Consider the following 27,766-nt stretch of genomic DNA (forward strand, 5'->3'; position numbering starts at 1 on the left):
GAGGTGGAACGGAAGTACCCGGTGGGAGGAAGGAGGAACCGGAAGTTAAGGCGGAGAGGGGGCGGGGGGTGGTGGGAAAAGCAAGCCAGAAGGTTCTGCGGCCGCTTCTAGTAGTTTCTAGGCGCTGCCGGGCGGCTGGCACCAGGCGCTACTGAGGCTGTGGCCGTGGCTGCTCGCGAGCTGGTGGTGGCGCGATAGGAAAGCTGATGGCCAAGTGGGGCGAGGGCGACCCACGCTGGATCGTGGAGGAGCGGGCGGACGCCACCAACGTCAACAACTGGCACTGGTGAGGGCTAGCAGGCCAGGCCGCGGGAGCACTACGGCCTAGCGGGACCAGGATTGCGGGGTCCCTGAAACCTCGGCCAGGGCAAAGCTGGGACCGTGGCAGTCCTGCCCGGAGATGGGGATAGTTCTTCCTGTTGCAGGGGTCCCTAGTCCCAGCCCTCTGACCTCAGCCCACCCCAGCCTCCGTTTCACTGTTGGGTTGTCGAGGACAACGTGGAGTGTTGGCCTCAAAGGAGGGGTTTCAGAGAGGAGAGAACATAACCTCCTAGCTACTGCAGCCAGCCTAAGCAGGGAGATGCTTCCCACACGTGGTCAGAGGAGACAGATCCAAACGGCCTTGGCTTGTGTTGGAAGATTGTTTTGTAAGGCTCAGGGTTGGGTGCTGGAATTCCTATTTTGATGCTTACAAGTGAAATTAAAGGCCATAGGAACCACTGCCTCAGTAGAGAGAGCTAAGGTTTGGAACGTGTTCTCCAGGTGCTCAGAGCTGCTGAAGACACCTTGGCCTCTAACCCGGAACTGTTAGTTGGTTGTGTTGTAAACTCCAGGGACTCTCCCTGGTTGCCAGGCAATCGTGTTTTTATAACCCAACCACTCTTAAAAAGTCTACCCTCCTTCATGAAATGTTCCCGAAGTAGTTTCCTTATTTTTCAACTCCATCGAACTTTGTTCATACTGTCTTTACGGATTTTACTTTGTTGCAGTTTTTTTGCCATTGTTTTTTCCAGTAGTAAGTCGAGAAGCAGATACTGAATTTTCTTCTCCGTATCTCAGCATGCCTCTTCTCTTAACATACATGGTGTGTTTGATCTGATCCTTGTTTGTTTTGAAGCCCTGGACTTAAATTGTTTTCATGGCCATGTGAAGGGCACAGGATGTGTAGGGCGGTTATAGGAGAGCCTGAGCTTGAGAGATCAGAACACTGTGCTAATTAGGTCAAGATTATAGGTTTGTTCCTAACTGGACTTTTAAGCTAAATATTGCATTCTATGGCCCAGTCTCTACTCTTGACTTTAGCAAGATGTGCAGTTTTCCACTTGGTCAAATGGCGGCATGTTAGTGTCAAATAATGAACCCCCGGCACCATTATAATTGAGTTAGTTTGTAACCATTCTGTAGAGCAGTTGCCTTTATTGACAACATGTGACTCCTTGTCTTCCTAAAAGAGAGTGGCATATTTGTAGAAATACTGTAGTGGGAATGAAGGGTTTTTTTCTTTTCATCCTATTTGTCAAGCCTCCTTTAGCTTCGCATTTTCTTGCATAGAATGAGTGGCGTACCCTCCATTTGGCTGCTCGTCCATATCTTTGTTTCTGTTTTGCAGGACAGAGAGGGATGCTTCAAATTGGTCTACGGATAAGCTGAAAACACTCTTCCTGGCAGTGCGGGTGCAGAATGAGGAAGGCAAATGTGAGGTGACAGAAGTGAACAAGCTGGATGGAGAGGCATCCATTAACAATCGCAAAGGCAAACTTATCTTCTTTTATGAGTGGAATATCAGACTAAACTGGACAGGTGAGTTTGTGCTGGACTGAAAGAAAAGAGGCTAACTGCATTTTGATTGACCCGTTAAGGAGCTAGGGAGAAATTTTTGAGAGATAAAAACTTTTCAAGGGAGGTAGGGCTGCTTTGGTGCCCCATAAAAAGCAGTATTAGACGCTGAAATTTCTCTGCCACCGTGGGACACTAAATGGGTTTCCTCTCTCTGGGTCTCAAGAGTCACCAGTGAAGCAGCTGGTCCCCTGTATTTTGGGGCCTTGGCCTGTGTTGGTACACATAAGATACTTCCTCAGACTAGCGACTTTTGTCTCTTACATGCTTTAATAGGTGTGTGTGGGCCGTTGGTTTTGATGTTATCTACTCTATCCAGTATGGATCTAACAGATTAGTGTGCTAATGAACCTGTGTGTGACTAATTTGGGGCAATTTTATTCTCTAGTTTAATGTCTCTTTGGTGGTGATATTAGCAAAGATTTGGGACCATGCACACGCCCCACTTGTATGGTCCCTCATTTGGGAGGCTGAATTTTATAAGGCCCTAAAGCTAAAGAAGTATGTGTATGGGGCAAAGCATAACATAAATTTGTGATTCAGTAAACGTTTCTCAAATGGTAACAAAAAGGGGAAAAGTCGATATATCAGGAGATTTGTTTTTTTAATTACCAAAGCATAGTAATCAGAAGGAACCTTAGATGTCATTTTTTCCCATCCCTTTTTTATAGATTGAGAAACTTAGGCCTAGAGAAGTAAAGATAAATATTTTGTTGGTTAATTTTGAAATACAGTCAGTTCTGCTATAATGTGACACGTATTCCTAAAAATCACCACACTGTGCAAAATTGCTTAATGAAAACTAAAGGGCTTTTTGGGAAGAGAGGGTTAGGGACACAACACCCAAAAGCTTCATCAGTGACACATTTTTAAAAATTTAGGAACATAAACATTGGTAGCACAATTTTACATATGTTAAATGGTAAGAAATACATAAACAGTAAGTATGGTGCTTTACCTTGAAAAAGATCTGAGGTTTACTTGTGAAAGTGGGCCTCAGAAGGTTTGCGGCTTGTGAGTTATTATGAAGTGGGAGGGTCATCTGAAATCAGAAGGAACATTATAACACCAGTTGTGGATGGCATGGCTTATAATAGGCATGGTGAACTGAGGTTGCTGGCAGATAAATGTTTGAGATGTGTTTTGTGTATTCCCATGCAGTTCAGTTCAGCTGGCTGTAGTTTTTCATGCTCACATAGTGTTTCTCGTGAAGTCACATATAAACATGTGAAATTCGTATTATCAAATTGTTTCCTAATACATCAGTCACATTGGAACAAATTCATGTTTTCAAAATAAGCATTCTAGCAGAACTGATTGTATTGGCTATTGACCCAAGTCCTCCCTGGCAGAATTCAGACTAGTGCCGAATCCAGGTATCTCTTGGCCCCACGCTGGTAACACAGTTGATCTCAAGAAATTTGATGAGGAAAAACATTTCTTCTGAGAGAAGATTGGTTGCATCTGGTGTGTGGCATTTTTTTTTTTTCCCCAGAATAAAAAGGGTCAGCTCATTTGTCTAAAAGAATTGTCGGCAGAGTTGTAGTTAGGACTCCAGAGCAGAAGACTTTTCATGCAGAGGAGGAGACTAATGACGTTACATTGCTTTTGACAGGTACCTCTACGTCTGGAATACAGTACAAGGGACATGTGGAGATTCCCAATTTGTCTGATGAAAACAGTGTGGATGAAGTAGAGGTTTGTGCTTCCTAACTCCTCATCTGAGTCTTCTACATCTTCTTATTCTCAGATGAGAAAAATGAGCTATCATTCAAGATTAAAGCCCAGACTTAGCCCAGGCATTCAGAACCCCAGTCTACAGATGACTAGGTCAGTGGAGCCAGCGGGAGCTTCCAGAACAGCTTGTGCTTATTTAATTACTTTACTTTAGTTAGTCACATGAGTTCTAACGTTAGCCACCTTTGCCTTGGCAGAGAGAACTCGAGAAGGAACACTCATGGGGATTGTATGAATACCCCACCCCTCACGCGTTTCCTTTGGAAACGTCAGCAGTTATCTGATTGCTCAGCACCCACATTCCGCAGTGTGGGTACCCCTCAAGTTATTTACCACCTACTTCTGATCTTTCACTCAGATTAGTGTGAGCCTTGCCAAAGATGAGCCTGACACAAATCTCGTGGCCTTAATGAAGGAAGAAGGGGTGAAACTTCTAAGAGAAGCAATGGGAATTTACATCAGCACCCTCAAAACAGGTATCCCTTGAGTAGTTACCTATGCCTTGAGGAGATAGTTTTCCACCTGTCAGACTCTGATTAAGGGGCTTGACAGTCCTTTCTTTGGCAAATGGGTAAAGATTTGCGGGGAGGGGCTTATTTCATCTCAAAGTCAGTCTATAAACTGAGTAAAGGAAAGATCTAAAGATGCGGTGTTGATAATATGTTAGCTATTGAGCACTTGAAATGTGGCTAGTTCAAATAGAGATATACTTTGAGTGTAAAATACACAATAGGTTTTGAAGACTTGGTACAAAAAAAAGAATGTAAATATCTCAAGTTTTTTTATATTGATAACATTGAAATAATAGTTTGGGTATAATGGGTTAAACATTATCAAAATTAGTTTCACTTGTTTAACTTTTTAATGTGGCTACTAGAAAATCTAAAATTACATGTTGAGACTGACATTGTGTTTGTTGGACAGCACTGATCCGAATACTTGGCATCTCCAAAGTCACTACTTAAGTACAGTTTTGGAGTATCTTTGATGTGTATTCTCCAGGGACATTTAGAGAGTGATCAGAATACTAGTCAGTTCAGCTCTCCTTTAGAACTCCACTACTGCCAATGTGTTCTGATCTTGGTGTTGGAGTATATGACCATCAAAGGGAACCAGCATACAGGGTGATACCATTTTTAGTGGGAGCCAATACTCTGATGTAACTGTGGCTGTTAGACAGAGGTAAGGCCGAGTGGAGAAAGGGGACTAAACATGCATCCATTCATATCTTGCCCCATTCTGGAAGTCATTGGAAGTGCAACTACATTCATTGGCTACCATCCATAATAGACCTCATGTACATTTAATAAGTTGTAATGCTTCCAATTGCGTCAGGGGTTTAAAATAATCCCAGTGAACTACTGCATTCTATAGCATACACTCAGATACCTGTCTGGCATAGACCAAAGGTAAAGATGTAAAGTAGACCCTTTCCTGGTCATTACCTCATTCTGGGTTAAGATGGCCATATTTGTCAAGCTGCATGGAGTCCCAAATCTCAGCTACTATGAAATAACTTCCAAAGCTGGGATTTTATCTTTTCAGAGTTCACACAGGGCATGATCTTGCCAACACTGAATGGAGAATCAGTAGACCCAACTGGTCAGCCAGCACTGAAAACTGAGGAGCGCAAGGTAAATGGTTTCCCCACATGGTGGGGTGGGAGGCTGTCTGGAAAGGGGTTTGAGACACTGCCTGCTCAATTCCACATTTCAGCTTTCTCTCCAGCCTTAATCTCTAAGCCAGAGCAGCTCATGGTACTTTTCAGAGTCGACAAGGTGTAGTTGTCTGTGTACCCATCTTTCACCTGGTTTTCGTTCATTTAGAACTATTGCTGGAGCAAATGGATGCCATTAGGGACTTCACAGTCTGAGTCTTGATGGCATTTAGCACTAATCATGTTATGAACACAGAATCGTCTTCACCCATTCACGTCTTTAGTATTATTTCTCATTGGGGTGTTGACATTTCATACTTTGATATTAGAGGTCTCATCAAAGTATTGGGTTAAATCAGTGACTTCACCTATCATGAAATTAATCACTTTCACCCCATTTTCAGAGTGAGCAAATATTTCTCCTGGAAATGGGTGTAGTTCAGGCTCAGCACTTGATTTTCAGCCCTGTTGCCCTTTGTCAGCACAGGGAAGGATGTTCTGGAGATGGGAATGGGGTTGGGAGGATTACTTCCAGGTATTTAAGAACAGAAATTCTGTTTGAGAATTATACTAAGGTCTTCAGAAATGCTTAATGATTTAACATGTGCTTTGGCTGATGGGTTTGTAAATGAGTTTATGTCTTACCTCACCTAGAGTGGTACTTTTCAGTGAGAATTGAGGATTTTCTGGAAGTTTCTCTTATGATTGAAACACAAACAAATTCCCTCCAACCCCCTGGAATAATTAGCCTTGGAAATGAAAACGTTTGAGATGACATGGTAGTTCTGTCCCTGAAGCCATGTTAAATGAAGTTTTACCATTAATCTAAACTCAGTTTTCACTGCAACTTTTCACAGGCTAAGTCTGCTCCTTCAAAAACCCAGGCCAGACCTGTTGGTGTCAAAATCCCCACTTGTAAGATCTCTCTTAGAGACACCTTTCTGACGTCACCAGAGGAGCTCTATAGAGTGTTTACTACCCAAGAGGTAAGTATAATCTGTCCTTCGGGCCTCGTGGCACCTGCTGTTCCAGGTGACTTGGGTTGTGGGCACATCCCCTCAGCATGCAGAAATACTGATGAGTAGAACCATGAGGCTTTCTCCATACAAGCAGAGGCAAAGGGAAAACCATTTTTAATCTGCTCTTCAAAGTATATTTACCTTCTTTTTTTTTTAATCTATACTAGTTTTGGGTCAAGTAAGTGGGAACCATTGGGAATCATTCTTTTTAGAAAATGGATCTAAAGTAATGTCATCATGGATTTTGAAAGAATTATTCAAGTCAAAGCCTGGTCTGTACTAGAACAGAATAGAACCTGAACCTGGTCAATGGGCGAAGAGGTGTCCTTAGAATGAGAACTGAGGCATGCAGGTGTCAGTTGGCATTTGACTCTGGGTCCCACTGAGAGCTATGTATCTTATCTCCACCTTTTTTTTTTTCTTTTTTTTTTTTTTTTTTCCTGCAGCTGGTGCAGGCCTTTACCCATGCTCCTGCGATGTTAGAAGCAGACAAAGGTGGGAAGTTTCACTTGGTAGATGGCAACGTCACTGGGGAATTCACTGACCTGGTGAGTACCTGCTGGCTCCAGACCCAGGGTGTAGCTTCTGTCTGGTCAGAAGAGTAACATGTCTCCTTTTTTCAGCTCTGGGGTAAAATTTAAGGCTTTAATCTCTTTGGTTAATTAAATCTCATTTTGATTCATCTTTCAAAAGAATGCTGCAATTTGAATTCTCTTGCTTTCCTAGAATTTTTTCCTTAGTGGAGTTAAAATTAGTTCTTCCTGGAGAAATCAAATATAAAAGAGAGGTTGTATATATTGGTGGTTTAAGGCTCTCCATTTGTAGCACTGAAATGTCACAAATTGGTGCAGAAGCTACTCACTCGGTGGTCCACTTTCCCCTTGTGAGTAGTATAATTGCACAGGTGATAGGTTCCGTCCGAAAGGCAGAGAGCTAATCCTAGCTAGGGTTGGGTATGTTGGTCTTGAGCAGGGGTCCACAACTGGGCCACACAGCAGGAAGTGAACAGCAGGAGAGCAAGCAAAGCTTCATCTGTATTTGCAGCCGCTCCCCAGCGCTGGCATCACAGCCTCAGCTCCACCTCATATCATTAGGCATTAGATTCTTATAGGAGCACCGATCCCTGGTGTCGAAAAGGTTGGGGACTGTTGGTCTATAGTAAAGACTGAACTCTTTGATTATTTTAGGTCCCTGAGAAACATATTGTGATGAAGTGGAGATTTAAATCTTGGCCAGAAGGTAAGCAAGCATATTTTTTGCTATTACCCCAGAACTTATTTTCCCCTTAGTCTCAAACCCGGATGGAAACTATGGATCTGAAACTTCCGTCCCCTCTGCCTTTCCCCAGGGCACTTTGCCACCATCACCTTGACCTTCAGTGACAAGAATGGAGAGACTGAACTGTGCATGGAAGGCCGAGGCATCCCTGCCCCTGAGGAAGAGAGGACACGGCAGGGCTGGCAGCGCTACTACTTTGAGGGCATCAAACAGACCTTCGGCTATGGTGCACGCTTATTTTAGGTCCAGCAGCGGGGGCTACAGCTTGTCCAACACTGCAGTCCAGCCCTCCTGACTGAGGCTTGTGACTCACAGGATTGCACCATCCCAACCACTAACTGGGGGCCGGGGCCCCTTCCCTCCGCGTATACCGTGGGTTTGTGCATGTTTTCTGCTGGGTGGGATCAGAGGGCAATTTCTCTTTTATGTGTACATAGGCTAAATAAACGTAATTTAAAAAATGTGCATATCTGGAGCCTGTGTTGACTGGGTGGCTGGTATTAAGAGTTCCCTGAAGGTTTTGAATTTTAAAAAACCAAAGGGGTTGGAATAAGGCCTTGCCTCCGTTCTGGAGAAATGTACGTAATTAAGAGGCATGAAGGGAGCCTGCTTCTCACCACCAAGGATTCCTGAGCTAGTCTCCTTTTATACTTGAGACTGACAAAAAGGTTCTGTCTCCCTTACCGAGGGAAAGTAGGGGAGGATCCATGCTTTGGAATAAACGGCGCCGACAAACATTACTGGTGGAGATGGTATCCTGGGCTTTCCATTCTCCATGGCCTCTTAACCTCTTGCAAGAAGAGGTGATCACCAGGTACTGTTTTTAAATGTGGAAAGAGATTCCCACCCTGTGGCAGAGGGGAGCTTTGGACCTTGGGTTAATAGCTTCTGTCCATTGAGCAGTTACTACGCTCACTATCAGGCACTACACTAACCTTTGCATCTCATTTAACCCCATTTATGTTAACCCCATAATATCCCTATGAAATACATGCACTACCATCATTTGTTTTATAGGAACTCAAGCCTTGGATTTCTTAAGTAACGTTCAAGGCCCTAACAACTTATATTTAACAGAGTTGGGATTTGGAAGAAAAACTAACTGCAAAGCCAGTGCTCCAGTCTAAACCACTATGTCTACTGCCTTGCCTTTGGATCCATCACCACAAAGAAGCTGCATTTCTAGTATGTTAGCCACCCCCTCTGGAGTAGGAAATTCCAAGCCTCAGTACTCCCAGAAAGAAATGAATGTCCTTGTTAAGAGTATTTTCAAATACCCGGTTTCATTAGAGTCTACAGGGCACTGAGCAATTGCTGCAGATATGCTCTAGCGGGGCTCACCCTGACACGCTGCTGGATAGGTAGCTACCTAGACAGAGTCGCTTTCCCAGATGTCCTGCCCTGGCATCCTGCGCCCCCAGCTGAGTCAGTGTCTGCGAATCCAGATACTCTACCTCCTGCAGCTACAGCTATTTTCCTTCTAGTTTTGCTTGTCTTGTTAAGTGGCAGGCTGGCAGGCTAATCCTACCAAAATGACTTGGCCAAAATGTAGTTAAAGCAGAAAACAAGCACTGATCTGGATAAGTTAAACCCCCAAAAGCCACCTTTGTCTTGAATTATTCAAGTGCTGGATTGAACTAATTTGCATCTAACTTGACATTATATCTGCCTCCTGGGGGTCCAAAAAGATGACTTGATAAAAAGCCTGGATTTTAGCTTGAATCAAATCAACAGGCCCTTTGGACCACAGACGACTCCTCTTCATTAACAGACCAATGACAGAAAAGGGGCCATTTCACACCTGGCTGGAGAGTTACCAATTCCAGAGAACTACTTATAAGAAATTCTGAGGTAGAGTTTACAAACACTCTAATAAAAACCAAGCACCAAGCAAAATATCTGTCACATGATAGGCTCAGTAACAGGTCACACATCCCCAGTACTGTTGGCTATTCCAATTTTAACCACTGCCATTTGAGTGATAGCATTTTGGTTAGCCATCTGAACCTACAAAGCAGAATGATGTAATTAAAAGCCATGGACTTGGTTGGACTTGGGTTTGAATTGTAAATATGCCACTTCCTAACAAATGGGGGGAATTTCCTCATTTTTATAATGAGTATACCTCAGAAGAGCACTAGAGATGATGGATACAGAAGTGCTGGCACCTGGTGGCATTCAGCAACTGACACTTGCTACTTCTGGACATGAGCCCAAGCATTTTCCCAGGAGAATTAATATTTTGAAAAACTGGTTAATTGGCCAAATTACAGATCTTAGGCCAAGGATTCTCCTCACCTAAGAACCGTCTGTTAAATGCAGAAAAGTGGACCTCATTCCTAGAAACTTGCATGTTAATATCTCAGGAGATTCTGATACCAGGAATTCATTTTGAGAAGTGCATCAACATGTTAAAATCTAATTGTAATGGACGAGCCAAAGAAGCACATTTCAGTCCCTTTTATGAATAATGGGGACAAAGGATCTGAAACGTTCTGTCTTCGAAGAGACAAGGGAGGCGGCAGGACCTGGCAGGGTTTGTACTGTTGGTTGTTTTAAACCCTAGCAAGAATTCAACTTGACTACCCTTGCCTAAATTAGGACCTTTTATGAGGTAACCCAAAGCGGGGAAATTGGGCCACCTGATAATTGGGCCACCTTGGTGGCTGGAGCAGCTAACTTGGAAACAGGTGGTGGTGGTACTTAATGCATGGCCATGGGTGGCTCCTGGTGTTTAGGACAGGAAGAACAGCTAATCATGACTAACACTGGACCAGAATGGGAGGAGGAGCCCTCTGATATCACGGGCCCCTAACGGCTCTGATACTTGCTCGCCAGCTTCTAAAATCCTCCCTTTCACAGTTTCTCCTCACGCAGAGAAGTTCCCTAAGCCTGCAGCCACCTGCAGCATCTCTCCTTCATAAAGTTTGAATAAACATCATTTTATAACTACTCCCCAACCACTTCAAGGCTCCGTTCAGCCCTTTTTCTTTAGTTTTTCTCATCTGTAGCCTGACATGGTAGCAATTTAGCATGTCACTAAGACTAAAGATTGAAAATGGGACTGGCTAAATTCAGTTTGCATAATAGTCAACTATTAGGTATAGCTTATATTTAGACAGCATGTTTAAGTGTCAAGGTAAATTATACTAGACAGGAGAATTCACAGTTTCCTGTGAAAATAGACTCTGGGATTTTTTAAGTTCTGCTGAAAAATAATTAAAACATGCCCATGCTAATTATGTTGAATTTTCCAGATGAGAGGGAGTAAACTTGGCTTCCTTCTGGGGACCTGAGATCTTGCCCCCTCTGACCCTTTGATTATTCTGGACTGTGGTCCAGGACAAGACTAATAAACTTACCTCTAGATGTGAAGCTAAACAGAAACGTGGCTCTCCAGGCTTCTCCGAGTGGCCACGCCTTGTCTCATTCTACTTTCTTACATGTTTTCTTCCTTCTCTAAATGCCAGAAGTGATAGTGGAGTGTCTGGTAAGGGTAGCAACTAAAGCAGGGTACTGGCCCATCTCTGTCATCGTTTGGTACAGTCCCTTTGGGCAACTCTGCATTGGATCCCCTTGCAGCAAGTTACCTGGGGAAGTGGGGCCACTTCCTCTGGAGTGAATGCAATTTATATCTTTGACCAAAAACTTACGAGTGAATGTACTTCAGAGGTCCAGTGAGCTCCTGCCTTCCAGGCAGCCCTTTAAATGCCCAGCCGGGTTAGGCATTCACGAACACAACCTGTGGGAGCCGGGAGCTCTGCTTGGTCTGTAAGCAAAAGCTCCTGACCCTCCCCTGCTCTACTTTACCAGACAGAACTGGAAAATAAAGTGCTTTATTGCCAAGGATCCCAGAGAGCTTCAGGGCAGTGGTCTGGGGGCCAGGACTAAGTCCCCTACCTTGTGGAGGCTTTTGTGGACTTCAGTGGTTCAACCCCACAGCAGGCCAGGAAGTGTGGTTTGAGGGTTGAGGGGAGGCAGGAAGAGGCACGAGGTGGGCAGGGACAGCTGATTATGTGCATCTCTTTCCCACTCTGAGCTCAGTGCGTTCAGTGCATCACCATGGGAGCCTGAAATGGGCCATGGTAGGAGTTCTTACACCACAGAAATTATCCAAACGCTACAAACCAGGGCTTCCCCCATCTCCCCCTTCCCAGAGAACCAGTTTACCAGCACACTGCAGGAGCACAACACATCCTCCTGAGCCGATCCCGAGCCCTTCCCCAAGCCTGGCTGCTGCGACAAGCTGCCACTTCCCTATCTCCCAGCTTTGTACATTTCTACAACCTGGACAGAACAGAGGTAGGCTGGACAAAGAAAGGGACCTGAACTGGGTGATCCTTTCCCCACGTGGAGCCTGCCTTGTCTCGGCGGCCTCAGCCTGTCTGTCCACTGATGGCCTTCAGCCCTAGATGCGGCGGTGTCTACTGAAAGGCAGCTTGGAGCTGGAGATAGCCCTCCTGCTCAGTGGCTCTCAGCAGGCAGTGGGGCAGGGTGACCAGGTGCAACCACTCAGAGATAAGGAGGGCTGGTCACCCAGGGCTAACAGCCTGAAGAAGGGCACCTGCAGGGTGGCTGAGACAAAGGACTAGCCCTCAGGGCTGGGGGTCTGAGTGAGTCACCACAGGTCCGGGGACTGGGGAGAGGGGGTGTGGTGGTGAGTGGTGGTGGTGGTGTGTGTGTGTGTGTGTGTGTAAAGTCTGCAAGAGCAGGGCAGGAGAGCCCAGCTCCAAGGAGGGAGATACGGGTAGCCAGGCTGGGACAGCACCCCCCAGCAGGCAGGAGAGGGAGGCCGCCACAGACACAGATCTCCACTGCACCCCCAGGGACCATGGGGCTGAGTTCCCTCCCCTCACCCTGGGCCCCGTACACCCTTCAACCCTCTCTCCAACCCCAACCTGAAACCTGGGTGCTGACCTGGCTCGGGTTCCCAGGCAGAGAGCATGTGGCACCAGACCGGCCTCACAGGGTGGGCCCTTGCTCGCCCAGTGTGGGCAGGGTGAGGGGGCCTGCCAGGAAAGTTCTCCAGCACAGCAGCCCTCTCGCTAGTACTCCTTGGCCTCCTGCAGCTGGGCCAGGTACTCTTCCTCAGGAGGGTTGTCAGCGCAGGCCCGGCCATTGTTGGGTGGCCGCACAGCATGGTAGCGGCTCCAGTCCCCCTTACACAGGATCCAGGGCAGCGTGTCCACCTTGAAGTGCAGCTCGGGTGAGAAGTCCGTGCTGATGAGGTCAGGCGCTCCGGCGCCCTTGCCTCGTGTCAGTAGCCGGCTGCCCGAGTCATAGCAGCAGTGTTGGGCGGCCAGCGTGCTGCTCTCCCCGGACAGCAGGGAGCGAAGGCAGAAGCGTGCCGTGGGCTGGTAGACGTCCAGGCGCTCTCTCGGGCCACTGGCATCCTTCCACTGGAAGCTGCGGCCCCGGTGCTCGTCCTGCAGGCTCACGGCCCTGTACACAGCCTCCAGCGGGTATGCACACGGGCAGCTGGGCAGGTCTTGCAGCACCTGGCTCAGGTACTTGGTTAGGAAGTCGCTCTTGCAGTTCAGCCACTTCTCACAGCTGTCCACATCTACAGAGGGCAGAGAAGTTGGGCGGGGGCTGACCAGTCAGGCCTTTGTGGGGGCTGATCAAGGGCCAATGCATAGAGAAAGAAGTCCCAGGACCCAGCTGGTGCAAAGGTGTGGCTTGGTAGGGCCTGAGGGGCAGGAGTGGAAGGACCCATACCAGAGCTGGGGGCAGTCTGACCTGACCTCCACTGCTGACAGCCAGGGGCTCACATAAAACACCCAGGCAACCTAAAGCAAGAGGCCATGATTCAGAATAGAAACGGGCCAAGGGGCTGCGGGAGGAGCCTGGAGGCCCTCTGCTGTGCCAGGTGTTGTTCCTGTAGATGCTGGATGGTGGGAAAGATCCTGGGATCCTGGGGGTAGTTAGTGGGGGAGGAGCTGGGGTAGTTAGGGCAGGAAGAGCAATTTTAACCAATTGGTAAGAAACTGTTTCAATATTTTACCTACTGGCTCATTCTTGTTCTTAACTCTGCCTTTCTCAGGCCATATGACCTTGGGTGAGTCTCTGAGACTCTGGGCCCCCGGGGTCTACTCTGTCAATGCTGCCCTCCCCCATCTCTCTACCTTGTGAAATGTGGCTTCTGACACTTGCCACACAAAACGAGTTGCTCCTTCCTCTTTGCTCCAGACCTTTTGGACACACTGCAGTGCAGCGCTTAAGTTGATCATGTGTCTCTCCCTCATAAGACCTGAGCTCCTTGAAGGCAGGTACTGGGCCTTCGTCTTCTGGTACACAGGCCAGGTGCACAATGAGCTTCTGTGGTGTAGAGCATGAGGCTCACCTGCAAGGGGGTGCTTTGGCGGCCACCTGCCTCCTTGCAAGGTACAGGTAAGACTAGTGACACAGACACTGAGTATACTGATATAAGCACAGACTGCTCCAATCTACTAGAAGGAGTGGTCCCGGAGTTCTGAACCCTGACCCACTTCTGACAGCACCCTCTCCCCAGACAGAGCCTGCCTGCCCAAGAGTCTCCAAGGGTGACCTAGGAATTGAAGCCAGAATGTCCCCAGCCCATCTTGCTGCCAGAGAGACTATGCCCCACCTTCAAGCTCTGTGGCTCCCATCAAGAACTTCCCAGCAAGAATATCAGCCTGGAAGAGGCCAATGGGCCTGTCTAGCGGGGCTCAGAAGTGCTAGGGCCCCTTTGCTGGGAAGGCTAACCTTCCAGCTGGAAGATGTACTCTCTGCCTCAATGGATAGAGGCAAGATTCCTGCCCTGCAGTTAACTACTCTCCCGAGAGGGGTTCTTCCCCACATCCCCGGGCAGGACCTAGCCCCCACTGACCTGGGCCGAGCATGTCCATAGCATTGTGGCCTAGGGGCTGCCACCCCTCACTGGGAAAGCCCAAGGGGTCCTCGTCCTTGGCGCCTTTGGGAAGAGAGGAGGCCAGGCCGGTGGTGCCCCAGGGCACCTCTGTGCTCCTGATGGGAAGTCCAGCTGTCACTCGGCTCTCGGTGCCCATAGCATCTGGGGTGGGCCTGGGACGAGGCAGGAACACTATGTCTGTGGGCTTCTTGCCTCCCTTCTCCCAAGTCCACTCCTCGTACAAGGTTCACATGCCCACATTCCCAGGGGACCAAGCCCAGAGCATAAGCCACTTCTTATGCAGGAGCTGCTGCTCATCTCACCAGGACAGGGGGACAGGTCGCAGGCACTGGACTTGGTGGCAGTGCAGGCGTAGCCACAGGGCCGAGTCCTCTGCTGGCTGCTGCTGCTGCAGCTCGCACTGCAAGGAGACCAGGGGCTCCACTCCTCTTGAAGCTCATAGTCTGGGTCAAGGCAGGGAGCCAGGGGTGAGTGAGCACAGCCCACAGGGTGCATTGGCACAAATTAGCAAAAGGCACTCCTTCCTCAGGAGGATGCAGCCAGTGCCAGGGCTCCTCGCCTAGTAGACAGAGCAGTGGCTGGATTTCAGTCCCTGCTCGTCCCCTGAGCTGGGTACTCTTGTTCAGTGGCCCTATAGAGACAGCACACCTCCCAGCCACCGGCTATATGCCAACACAGCAATGACGAGGAAAAAATATCTGGGCTGGAGGCCACCTGACCACTGTCAGTGTGACCTTGGGAAAGTCCCTCTCCATCTCTGAGCTGTAGTTTTTATGTCGATCAAAATCCAAGATGCTAATACTTCCCTGACACTGGGAGTATTAAAGAATGTTCCTGCTGCCCATGTTAGGGACCATCCTGGTAAGGGACCTGAAATACACCAAGGCTGTACCCACGGCCATCTGTCTGTGCAGGGCCTGAGACCCAGGGCTCTCTGTGGAACCCCACAAAATATTGACACAGCCAGTTAGGTACTCTCCTCACTTCCCAGGCAGGCCTGAGCAGACTGGCACGAAGAGTTTAAGGAAAATTAATGGAAGAGAACTGAAAATCATGAAAATTCTGCCTGTTAGTTTATGATTATGGCGAATTGGGAAAAGCCTGCTATGACTTACTCTTCATCACAGACACCTCTGTCCAGTAACAAAACAGCAGGACTCTGGGGAGAATGGCTGCATATACATATCAAATGGTCTGCCCCCTTGCCCATGGAAAACCCCGAACTGCTATGCAAAAATAAAAATGGCTTTCAGGGGGTCTGGCAGGCTTTGGGTGATATTTTCTGAACAGATTGTATTATTATGTTGTTTCTTTTTTATTATTATTTTTTTTTATTTTTATTTTTATTTATTTATTTTGTAGGTGAGACAACCCTTGGTTGACCTCACAGATTGCAAGGACCTTGTCAGCTTACAATCCCTTATTTTTTATTTTTATTTTCTACATCTACAGTCTTCAATCTGGTCTTCCTAGATTGGTCTCCCATCCAAGTACTAACCAGGCCCGACCCTACTTAGCTTCTGAGATCAGACAGGACTGGGCTTGTTCAGGGTGGCATGGCTGTAGACATTATGTTGCTTCTTCATAAAAATAGCCAGTACCTTGTTTACTCTATGCTGGCACTTTAAATGTATTAACTGACTTAATACCCTCTACACCCAATCCTATGTAGTAAAGCTTGTGCCATTCTCCACTTTATGGAGGAAGGAACTGAAGCACAGAGAGGTTATGTAACTTGCCCAAGGTCACTCAGCTGATAAGTGGCAAAGCCAGGATGCAAACCCTGTATGCAATACAGTATGCAAATGAGGTCAGTTTTGAGTGGTGGAATTTATAGTATTTCCCAGTTTGTTGGAAACTGATAGATATGAATATGTATAACACTGACAAATGTCTGTCTTGCTTAAGGGATCTCAGGGCTGTTGTCAGGGTCAAATGTTTAGGGGTAAAAAAATTTGCAAGCTCTGGTGACATTACTCTTTAGCTGATGATGGTATTTGTACAGACTAAGCTCCTGGGCCCCCCTTCCTCCAACTGCCCCTGCCCAGGAGGCTTTCAGTCCTCTCTCCACCCCATTTCCACTCAGGCACTCAGGATCTCGAGGGGCAGCAGCCAGGAATACCACGATGAGGGTGCTCACCATAGCTGTCCGACTCCTTGAAGGCCCAGTCCCTGGGGGCCAGCCAGCCCTGCTCCCAGCCGCCTGTGTTCCCACTGAACCCAGGCTCCTCGTCCTCCTCGTCCTCATCGTTGCCCTCCTGGTCTTCACTCTCGCCATGCTCTTCAGGGTAGTCCTCCTCCTCCTCCTCCTCCACCTCCTCCTCCTCTACCCCTGGGACTCTGCCCTTGAGACTGGTCCCTGCCTCCTCACCCTCCAGGTAGCCCCAGAAGAGGGGCCAGAAGAGCTCCTTGGCAGGCAGCCAGGTGGGGGCACCCTGGGACCAGTGATTGCTGGGGTTGGCCAACAGGTCCATTTCCACCTCGGCCTGGGGGTCCTCTACCACCTCGATTGTCACCTGCAGGGAGACAGACACCAGGCAAGCCAGTGAGGAAGGGCTCAGAGCTAGACACCAAGGCAAGGGGAGATGACAAGGGCAGGAGAGAGAGACCCAGCCCCTCCACCAAACCGGCTCATTCTCTTGGCCAACGTTTTCAGCCTCCCAGGGTACTTGGGGTCACAACTTAAGACCTGGCTGAGCATCAGAATCCCCTGGAGATTCCTAACCCCGAAGCACACCTCAGTCAAGGATTAAACTGATTGTAGGTGGGGCCAGGCACGGTGGCTCTAACATGTACCAGGGTGGAGACCCACTAGTTTAAAGGGAAGCTGGCTTTGAATTCTGGCTGTGCCAGCCTGTAGCTGCTCAGCCTCAGGGGCCACTAAGAGCCCCGGGCCTCCATTTACTCCTTGTAGGGCCAGAAAACAAGAGCAGACAGCAAATCCCCACAGCAGCTCTGGAAGGTGGTGGGGGAGGTTCCCTGTCACCACATGGTGGACGGGAAATAAGAAACCTGAAGTCATTATGTGAAAGTGAATTTAAAAACATCATCTGGGGTTATTATAAAGTAATATGAGGTCACTGAACAAAATCTGGGGTACAAAAACAGCAAAATATAAAGAAGCAAAGGAACATCACCCATATTCCACCACGGGTGTAATATTTCGGTGATTAACTTCCCAGGTAGATACAGATGCACATACATAAACATACACTTTCAAACAATTTTAGTTATGTTCTACATGATCTCTTTTGGCGAAAGTGTTTCGTAAACTGTAGAACTCGATACAAGACTGCAGAATTATTGCCATTAGGGATTTAGGGCTGGAAGCAGAATAGGTAAACTGGAATTCCACCAGCCCCTCTAGGTTTCTCTCCTATAGAGCCCCTCTGGTGGGCAGCCCCCACCCCACCAGCCCACTCAGCACTCAACCCCTTCTCTAGTACGGGGTTGGGCCTGGGCAGGGATCAGATCTTCAGGCTTTTCCATAAGGCCTCCCCCGATATTCCTAGAATCCCCTGCAGCTCAAGTGCTCTCTGATCATTTGGTCCTCAGACAGCCCTGCCAGGTTGGTGCTGTCTGTCCCTTGCTATGGACTAGGAGTCCCGTGAGTTGTTCACGGTCTGAAGCCTGAGAGTGGAGGAGCAGTTCCTGTCCGCACGACTCCACAGGACAGCATGGGGACTTCTCCAACCCCATAAGGACCCAGCCCCCAGGGAATACGGGGTGGGATCCCTGACCTCAGAGCTGAGCCATTCAGCCCAGCTTGTTTCCAGGTGTCTGCTGGGCCGAAAGCCCTTCTGTAGCTCTCACCTGGATATTGGGGTTCGGGGAACTCAAGTCTGTGTTGGCCAATCCTGGCAGCTTCTGCAGCTCCAGCAGCAAGGGAGTGTCCTCCTGGATCCCAGGAGGGGCTGCCTTTTCTGGGGTCAGAGCTGCTGGCTCGGTGAGAGCCCAGCGCTCGTGTTGGCCTGGCCCTGGCCGGAGGCGGGTTCTGGGGAGCAGTGGTGTATCCTCCGTTCCCCTGGGAGAGCTGGCATCTGGGGAGGCTGAGACCTAAGGGAGAGACAGGGTGAGGGATGTGTGACTGAGGTTAGGGCTCGCCCCATGTGGACCCCAAAAGGCTGGTCAGGGGGAACTCAGGAGCCCAGGAGTCTCATCAGATTACAAACTCACCCTGTGGCTGTATATCCAAACATGGCAGCTTTAATGCCTTAGAGGCTAAGTGAGGCTGTGTCCACAAAGCACTTGAACAAATGATGCCAACATGAGGCATGAGAAAATAGTTAAAATCAGGTTTCTACACATGGAAGAAACACAGTCCAACCTCCTCATTTTACAGATGAAGAAAGTGAGGCCCAGAGAGGGAAGCCAGTTGTTTGAGGCAGTGGTTTCGAAGTGCAGTTTGCAGGCCACCTGCCTCAGAATCCCCCAGGGCTGCTGTGAGAACAGACAAGTCAGGGCAGGAAGCCCTGGGAACCCTACAGCAGCGTGGCAGCAGGCCTGGGCCTTCCCCTCAGCATGCTCCTCTGACCACAGCTACCTCTCTCCTCCTGCCCACTTGGTGCCTGGCCCCTTGTCCTGTTCCAGGCCGCTCACATGGCTCTCGGTCTGCCAGCTGATTCCCTCCACCGGCCAGTACCTGTGCGTCCACACCAGGACCACCCTTCCTTCAGCACAGATAGTAAGCGAAAGGCAGACCCTGGTTGTTTCTGACTCTTGCTCCAGGGTTCATCTGCTCAGACGGTGGGGCACAGGGGGCTCAGTGCTGTCCACCCACCTCCAGGCTGCAGCCACTGCCCAGGTCTCCGTGCCAAGGCAGAAAGAGCACAGTCCAGAGCTACCTTCAGGGGCCAGAAGCCTATGAACCCTGCCCCACCCTTGACCCCACCCCTATCTCATAACTGGGGCAGTATGGTATGGCTGAAAAAATGTGGGTTCTGGAGAGTCAGATCAGCTTGGGTTCAAATCCCAGCTCTGCTCTTTCTAGTTCATTCAACTTGATCAGCAAAATTAGGATAATAATTCCTACCTGGGAGGATTGTCAGAATTTTTTTTTATTGAATATTTCCACTGTGTGCCAACACTTAATCACTCATTTAATACGTCCAACAACCCTCAGATGTAGGTACTAGCTGTCATCCCCATTTTGACAATGGAAACTGAAGCACAGAGAGGTCAAGTAACGCACCTGAGGTCACACAGACAGTTAGTGGTAGAGCCAGAATTTGAACCAGGCAGCCTGGGCCAAGAGCCCATGCTCTTAACCATCATGGCCTAACACTACAGGTGAGAGCACTGAGAATCCCCTTCACAAGTCAGGGGCTTACTTGGTCCAGTTTCTCATTCTGATTCTCATTTGTTGGGTTGGAAAAGAGATTCAGAATCTGCTGTCTCTCCCTTTTGATCTCTCCTTTTGTGGTCCCCAAATAAATGGCTCCAAGGCTCTTGCACTAGTCACTTGGTCCCATGGCAGCCATGTCCCCATCCCGGCCTCGCCCGGGAGTCCCTTGCTGAGACAGTGTGCTCTGGTCTAGACAGCCAGGGCATGTGGGCAGAGGATGGACAGATGAGTAATGGAACCACTCGAGTCCCTCACTGACCAGGCCTGGAGGCCTGGAACATCCCCACACGTTGCATTCCTGGCAGTTTCCACTCACATGTCCCCCAGAGCCCTAACTGTCCCTGTGACTTTGCTCAGAGGTTCCTCTGTCTGCAGCCCCTGGGGCACAGAGACAGGCAGGCTTAAGGCAGCAGGAGTTCAAGGTCATGCAGCCTTTCTGGCTGATTTAGATGCCCCTGCCTCCTGGGCAGCTAGTTAAGCAGTGGTTCTCACCCAGAGACATTTGGCAATGTCTGGAGACATCTCTGGTTATCTACTGGAACCTAGTGGGTAGAGTCAGAGATCCTACAACGCATAGGACAGTTCTCACAAGAATTATCCAGCCCAATATGTGAACAGAGCTGCAGTTAAGAAACCCTGCTCCAGAATCAGGCTGCCTGGGTCTGAATCCTGGCAGCGGCCAGCATCTGACCTCTGGGACCCTGGCAGGGGACATCGTCTGTGAACATCCTTACCTATAAGATTGGAACTGTGATGGGCAAGAGCTGGTATCCAGTGAGTGCTGAGAACTTTCCTTTCCAGCTCTCTCTACCCTCTCCACTCCCTGGTGCCCGGTTGGACCAGACAACGAATGAACAAAAGCCATAGAAAGCCCTGATTAAACATCACAGCCATACATACGTGAGGTCTCAAAGGTTATGACATCCAAGCTCAGGTTCAAACTCAGCTCTGCCTGATCTCACCTACATCTATTGGTGCATACACACGTGCATGAACAGACGCTCATGATGATAACCCCTCGTGTGCAAACACTTTTGCATTCACAAAGCACACCCACTTCCATCACCTTGTCTGGCAGCAAAATGCAGTGGTAATGAGTGCAGGCTGGAAGCCATAGCACCTGGGTTCAAAGCCCAATTTGTACACTTACTAGCTGTGTGACCTTACTTTTTGCTTAATCTGCCTGAGTTTCTCCCTCTGTAAATTAGGAAATGGCAGTCCCTGTCTTATAGGGTTTTTGAGTTAAAATGGAGCCTCGAATATGGCAAGCAGGCAATGAATGTCACCTTGACATGGCAATAGGTGGTTCTTCAAGGAGAGAGAAAAGAGAGTACCCCTCTCGCTAGGCACTGTGTTAGTTCTTTACATCTTAACTGGTCTAAAGACCCTCCCACTCACCACCACGGACGCGGGATCTCTGGGCAAGTGTATTTCATGACATTCCGAATGAATTCTGAGGCTCCAGCTGTGTAAGAACACCTGTCCTACCCTACAGGACTACCATCCCCAACTGTTAAACTTGAGTTTGGAGTTTCACGCAGGTACAGATACACGGCTCCATTCTTTTGAGGGATGGTGCCGTTGCCCAGATGGACATGAGATGTAGACATTCACAGGTTTCCCCCGCAATCTGAAAGTAGAGAGTGTTTCTATGAAAGGCGGAGCGGCAGAAAGCAAAGAAGCAATAACCATTAATGTATATGGAAAAAGTGTTGAGCCTTCCCAGACCCCCCCCATATAACCTGCCAAATGACACACAGAACTTAAAGTAACACTAACATCAGTAAAAGCAGTGCCACTCTCTCAGCTGGGTGCACGCTGCCTCTGTAACAGCTCGCTGAGGAACAAACATGGAATGCTATTTTTGCTTTTCCCCTTTTTTCGTAAAAGCAAACATCCTCTGGGATTTTTTCCAGTTAGCGAAAACAGGTACTAGTGTGAGTCTTTTGTAAAATTGAGGTGGCGTAATGTGAACTTTCAAAAAGTGAGGGATAACGGTACCAAGATATATCGCCACTATTTTCTTTCTTTCTGTCTGTCTCTCTCTCACTCTCTATCTCTGTCTCTGTCTGTCTGTCTTCCTGTCTGTCTGTCTGTCTCCCCTCTCTCTCTCTCTCTCTCCTACTTCCACACACACACACACACACACACACACACACACACACAGTGCCCTCCCAGGCTTGGCCAGTAGCCTGACGCATATGTTTGCAGTTAACATAAGAGCCCTCATACCCACAGACCCTTACTGCATCGCACGGCTCTGCCTAACCTGTTTCAGCTTCCTCACAGTCCCCCAGGCTCCCTTCTCTTCTCTGCCTCAGGGGTCAAGAACTTGTTCCGGATAATGAAATCCAGTTGCCAGGTGCAGCCCAGCACCTCCCCTCCCTGCAGCCCCAGCTGCTGAGGCCCAGGCCCATCCATACAGAGCCAGGCTGCACGCACAGTCATCGTGGCCTCATGGGAGAGGCTGGAGACCCAGCATTCAATAGCAATTGCCTCTTCAGCCAGGCTAGAGGACCACGGGCAGAGGGATGGGCCTGGACTTCGCCTTCCTCACTGGTGTGTAACAGTCTAATCCAACTCACCCTGGCACCTAGTAGAGACCTTATAACTCCCTATTGTAATAAGAGTACTATTGGCAGAGCACACTCTCAAAGCATAGGGCTGGCTCGTGCTGTACGACCTGCATGCTTGTGCAGGGGCCTGCACCTGGTTTAATGCTCTGCTGTGGCCATCTTGAAATGCTCAGAGGCCCCACATTCTCATTCTGCACTGGGCCCCACAAACTCTATAGCAGCTCCTGCTGAGCATCCTACATGTATTGATTTGACTCTTCACAACAACCCTTTGGGCAAGTACTAGCATCATCCTCACTTCAGAGATAAGGCAGTCAAAGAGAGGTGAAGTAACCTGCTTGGGGTCACACAGCAGCTTGGCTGAGCAGGATTTAAGGCAAACAGTCTGGCTGCAGAGTCTGTGCTCTTAACCCTTGTGCTTTGCCAACTCCAGGCAGGGGCTGCACCTTCTGGTTCACCGCCCACCACTCGGGTGCTGAGTATATTGAATGAACAAAACTCAAGAACAGGATGTTCTACTTTACACATCCATCTTTCCCTTTGATCCTCATAACAACACAGTGAGGTGCCAAGGGGAAGTACAAAATTAAGAGACTGAGAGCCAGTGAGGGTAGGGACTTGTCTAGGACCATGAGGAGCCGAGCCTCCAGGAGCCCGTTCCCGTCCTTCCCTCTCTCCCTCACCCATCCTTCCAGTGGTTCTGAACTCTAAGAGCAAGAAGAATGGTCTGGAGCCAAGGTCTGGGGAGGTACGCAGCTGCAGGAGGAGGCTAAGAGGCAAGGCAACACACAGGTTTGGCATCACGCAGACCTGGATTCCAGTTCCACTTCTGACACTCATTAGGCTAAAAAGACCCCAACCAAAGAAGGCTAATCTTCAGGAAAATATCTGCTTCTCAGTGTCATTCACCTGGCAGGTGAAACTTTTTAACTCACCACACCTCTCCCACAATCAGTTGCTGTTGCTAGGCAACTGGAGGACCAGTGGACCAAGACCAAAGTGCTGACTAAGCACTCCTACCCGATGCATGACAAGCCTCCAGGCTTGGAGGCTCCTTCCTCTATGCTCAGCTCTTCACTCTCAGCCCATCCCTTCACAAAGTGCTTTCTTCCCTAGCAACCCAATCTGCTACTGCTGCAGGAACTTCTCCAGCTCTGCCCCAAGTGGGGCCCCTTCATGCGGGATGGTCCTTGCAGCCTGGAAGAGCTGTCCTCTCAGTCCTTCCCTCTTGCCTAATTCTAATCTCCATCAGCCTCTAATAGCATGGCCCAAGCTCTGCCCCCAAGTCCCAGCCCCTTTTCCCCAACGCCAAGGTCTCCATTTGCCTGCCTAGGAGGTGGTGGTTGCGCAGAACAGATGCCCAGGGCTCTAGAATAAAGCAAAGCTGGGTTTGGATCCTGGCTCACCACTTACCAGCTGCACAACTGTGGGTTAGTTCTTAGATCCACTGTCAGTTTCCTTGTCCGTCAAAGGAGGATAATAAGACAAGAAACACAAAATGCTGGGCATGGTAGTTGTTCCGGTGGTATTCTGATCCTAACCAGAACAGAAGACACCCAAGGCAGAGCCGTGTCATTCCCTACCTGTGTAGCGCCCAACAAACTGCTTGGCTGCGGCCCCTTGTAACGATGGAGCCACCCATGTGTATTGTGCTTTCTCACCTAGTATGCCAACAGACAGAATGGGTTCTCTCATTCTCATTTGACCATGAGAGTAAACTGAGGCTCAGTAACAGGCCTGCCTAGAGAGGGGTTGGTACATTTCGTTCATGATGCAAATGATTTCAAGACTTTTCAAGGGTTTGAATGAGTGGGCTGGGGCACGATATGCAAAGACAGACCATGAGGTCCCCAGTGTAGTTCTTGAAATGACAGACCTGGCTCCCAATCCCAGCTAGGTGTAACAACTCTGAATCTCAATTTTCTCATCTGGAAAATGGGAAGCGTGCCCAAGTCATGCAGATTCGGCAAGGCCTAGGGAATGCTCGCTCCCCCTCAGTCATCCTACATCTTTAGAACTTCGGGGTTTATGTTCTTTAGTTTTTTCATAAAGGTCTTTAGGTTGGTCAATTATTTCTGACATATCACCCAAGGCCCTAGAATAGCAGTCTGCATTCTCTCAACAGTTCCTCAGCTAACACCTTTGATGAGTAACAGCTTTAACACATATCACATGGACTCGTGGAACAATGTTTGAGCTGGATGGGACCATGGAGATGACTTAGCCCCTCATTTTAAATGTCAAGAAATTGTCCAAGGTGAGTCACACATGGGTTAATGACCTGCTGGGGCCGGAACCCCAGGCTCTGGGCTCCAAGCTCAGTTTTTCCTCCATAGCACTAATTTGCTTTAATAGGTTGAGCTGCTTAGCCAGGCCCTACACTGGGGCATGAGGATGTGACTTTGGCTCTGAAATAACTCATCCTCTAGGCTGGTCTTGGGGGAAGATCTGGCAAACCTACGGAAAATCACTACAATACAAAGTGCTAAACTAAAACAGAAAGTATTTATGACAAACGAGTAGAAAATAAAGCCAATTTAATTAATTTTATGACCACTGTCATCATCATCTTGGAGGTGGGACTGGCCAGAGACTGTTCGGTTCCTCTGGATTTGTCTGCTGCAGTGGTTCTCAACAATTGGCAGCAAGGATGGGGTGTCCCTCAGGGAACATTTGGCAATGTCTGACTCTGTCTGGGAGGGGGTGCTACAGGCATCTAGTAGGAAGAGGCCAGGGATGCTGCTAAAAATTCTACAATGCACAACAAAAAATATATATGACCTAAAATGACAGTAGTGTGGAGGTGGAGAAACCTTCGTTTACTCACAAATGGGGCAAAAGAATCTTTGCTGTTACACTGGTTTGTAACACTCCAAAGGGCCATAGTATATCTGTGTGTGTTATTAAAATTTCATGGTGCGGCGGCTCTTGGGAAAAAATGTCTAAAGGCTCTATAGGGGGGCAGTAATGAAAAAAAGGTGGGCAGACACTGGTCCACAAAGACTCCTAAAGTGAGCCTGGGGCCCTACCATCCCACTGCCTCTCGAGAGCCTCCGCAGCCTGGGCACTAACAGTGTGGCCCAGTTCTGCTCTTAGTTCCTCACCCATCTCCTGCGACCTGCAGGCCTGCCTGGGCTCCTCATCTGGAAAATGGGAAGAATCAGCTCTGGCCACCTCCAAGAACTGCTCAGTGCAGGGGAGGGGCCAGGACCCCCTACCACACGGGCCTGCTGCTGCATACCTTGGAACAAGTCCAGCAGGTTTTGTCCCCAAGGGGATGAATGTTCACTCCAGTCCAGGGAGGAATGGCTGGACTGTTGACCCCAGGGGACAGCAGGCACAGATGTCAACAGACTATGGTTTCTGTCCATAGCTAACATCACTCTTTTCCGTCTCACTTCTGTCTTGCACCCACGTCCAAGATCTACTCACAGGCTACCCAGGAAGTGCCCCCGCCAACGACCTCTTCTGCTTTTCCAAGTTCATAATAATATAAAAGTCCCTAACGGACTACTCTCACCTGGCAAGTTGGAGGACGTCACTTACTAGCTCACCTGGTTTCAATTCACACCCAAAGCAATTCAAATCCTTTGCAGATTTAAAGAGGCGGCACCTTGACCCGCCCCTCGGCAAAGCGCGGGCCCCCTCTCCCTCCTCGCCCTCTCGGAGCGCGCACCTGGACAGGGTTGCTGCAGGAGAGGTGCGCTCAGGGCGAGGCAACGAGAGGCAGCCGGGCCCTTCCTAGACGTCTGCGCTCCTTCCTCGGCACAGAAGGGAAGCTTATCCTCGGGCTGGCCCGGGAAGTGGGGGCTCCTGAGGCCCCGCGCACCTGGCCCACGCTGGGCCTTGCCCTCGCACCCAGGGGCCGCTGCTCGCGTCCCAGCCCGGATCCCCGCGCGGCCAGAGGTGGCGGGCCGGAGGGGGGCCGAGCGCGCACAGTTCCGCGCCCCGCCACTCACCTCCGCCAGCTTCGCTTGGCTCCGGGGCCGGGGCCGGGGCCCCCGCTGCTTCCTCATGGGGAGCCCCCGCCCCTCCGCCAGCAGCGCGGTCAGCAACACCACGCCGAGGAGGAGCCCCGCTCCACCGGGGAGCCGACGCATCGTCTACCTCCGAGGCCGCTCTGCCGGGCGCCTCCCCGCCTCGCGACCCGCTCGGGCGTGTGAGTGTTGGCGCCCGGCCTCACCTCCTCCAGCGGCGGGAGCCAGGGGGCTGCGGCGCAGGCCTGGCCGCGGGGGCGCGCGGGGCGCGGGAGGGAGCCCTGGCCGCCGCGGGGGCGCGCGGGGCGCGGGCGCGCGGCTCTGCTCCCGGGGGCAGCGTCTGGGATGTCCCCCGCCTTCCTGAAAGGGTGGCCCTTTGGGGCTCCCTTTGATGTGGCCCCCTCCCCACCCTCAGTCCCCGCCGCTGTCGCCGTCGCAGCCCCCAAGCGAATTCTTCTTTGGGGAAAGTTGTAGCCCGCTGGCCGGCGCTCTCAAACCCTGCGCTGCGACTCCTGCGGGCTCTCACTTGTCATGGGTGAGATGCGCCGCAGCCCAATTCGGGAGCCTTCAGGTCTCAGGCAAACGTTTATTTATGACTCCAGATAGGTTTGCCTGGGGAGGAAGGCCTGAAAGTAACTCCCCCCAGGCTCTTCCAGCTCCCCTGCTGGAGGTGGAGGCCAGAGAATCACCTGCCACTCTGCACCGTTTCTCGAGGGTGTTCTCGGAACGCCAAAAACCTAGAGTGCAGTTGATACTCAGATGTGATGAGGATGAAGTCCCAGAAAGACAGCCGCTATGTTTCAGGAAATGGTCAGAAGATCCTGCCCTGCCGCTAGGTGTCACCTAGCTTTATTGCGGATAAGATGTGGGACTGCCTCCCCCCCCACCCCCCCAGCCAGCCGAGACTCTCAAGCTGGACTCTCCGTAGGGGCATGAAATTGCTCAGTAAGAAACCAACCAGACCTTGTAGAGAATTTTACAGAGTTTACTTGATACAAACCGATGGACAATTCAGGGAAGTGTGCAAATCAACAGACTGAGAAAACGCTCCAGAGAATACAAGTTTTGCAGCTTATTTCATACATTAGAATCAAGAGAGGAGAGGTACGGAGAGTTATGTGAAATTCGTTGGCGGTAGTTTAAAGGGGTGGGAGAAAGCAAAGCAAAGCAATCTCTGTGATTGAATAAAGAGTCAAAGGAGAGACACATAATTCTTTTATATTGGTGAGTACAGAATAGTTAATAATTAACACAGCACATAGAGGTGGTATTTGGGGAACAAGACAACAGTGGCCTCCCCTGAGCTTGTGAGTTTTAGTATGTGGCCCCACTTTTCATCCCCAACATAAAACCTCAGTTTATGATAAAGATCAAGAACTCGGAGAGGCAGTGACAATTTTAGTGGCCTAGAAGGGGGCTATTAGGGAATGTTCATGCAGTGAAATGGGGC

The 27,766-nt window shown here is 49.5% G+C and overlaps 2 protein-coding genes across 5 annotated transcripts; one reads left to right on the plus strand and one right to left on the minus strand.

The window, feature by feature from the left end:
* Positions 1 to 58: 58 nt before the first annotated feature.
* On the plus strand, positions 59 to 7,994 carry AHSA1 (activator of HSP90 ATPase activity 1). The gene is made up of 9 exons (XM_039883925.1): positions 59 to 286; positions 1,610 to 1,800; positions 3,452 to 3,534; positions 3,932 to 4,049; positions 5,119 to 5,207; positions 6,088 to 6,216; positions 6,696 to 6,797; positions 7,437 to 7,488; positions 7,598 to 7,994. Exons 1-9 carry the CDS (start codon positions 207 to 209, stop codon positions 7,768 to 7,770), a joined length of 1,017 nt encoding a protein of 338 aa, XP_039739859.1. The 5' UTR covers positions 59 to 206; the 3' UTR covers positions 7,771 to 7,994.
* A 3,353-nt stretch (positions 7,995 to 11,347) lies between these two features.
* Positions 11,348 to 26,564, minus strand: ISM2 (isthmin 2). 4 transcript variants are annotated; one of them, XM_039883923.1, is made up of 7 exons: positions 26,299 to 26,564; positions 18,233 to 18,475; positions 16,560 to 16,935; positions 14,722 to 14,862; positions 14,378 to 14,461; positions 13,653 to 13,870; positions 12,925 to 13,090 (listed from the first exon to the last, which is right to left on the minus strand). In XM_039883923.1, the coding sequence occupies exons 1-7, from the start codon at positions 26,437 to 26,439 to the stop codon at positions 13,064 to 13,066; spliced, it is 1,230 nt and encodes a 409-aa protein (XP_039739857.1). In that variant the 5' UTR covers positions 26,440 to 26,564; the 3' UTR covers positions 12,925 to 13,063. The 4 variants fall into 4 exon arrangements, 3 of the variants coding, with proteins under 3 accessions (XP_039739858.1, XP_039739856.1, XP_039739857.1); XM_039883924.1 differs by lacking the exon at positions 13,653 to 13,870 and having other exon boundaries at positions 12,235 to 13,090; XR_005657550.1 differs by lacking the exons at positions 13,653 to 13,870; positions 14,378 to 14,461; positions 14,722 to 14,862 and adding an exon at positions 11,348 to 11,597 and having other exon boundaries at positions 12,445 to 13,090.
* Positions 26,565 to 27,766: the final 1,202 nt, after the last annotated feature.

The sequence above is a fragment of the Pteropus medius genome, unplaced genomic scaffold (genome assembly GCF_902729225.1).
Source record: "Pteropus medius unplaced genomic scaffold, Ma_sr-lr_union100, whole genome shotgun sequence".
NCBI classification, from domain to species: Eukaryota; Metazoa; Chordata; class Mammalia; order Chiroptera; family Pteropodidae; genus Pteropus; species Pteropus medius.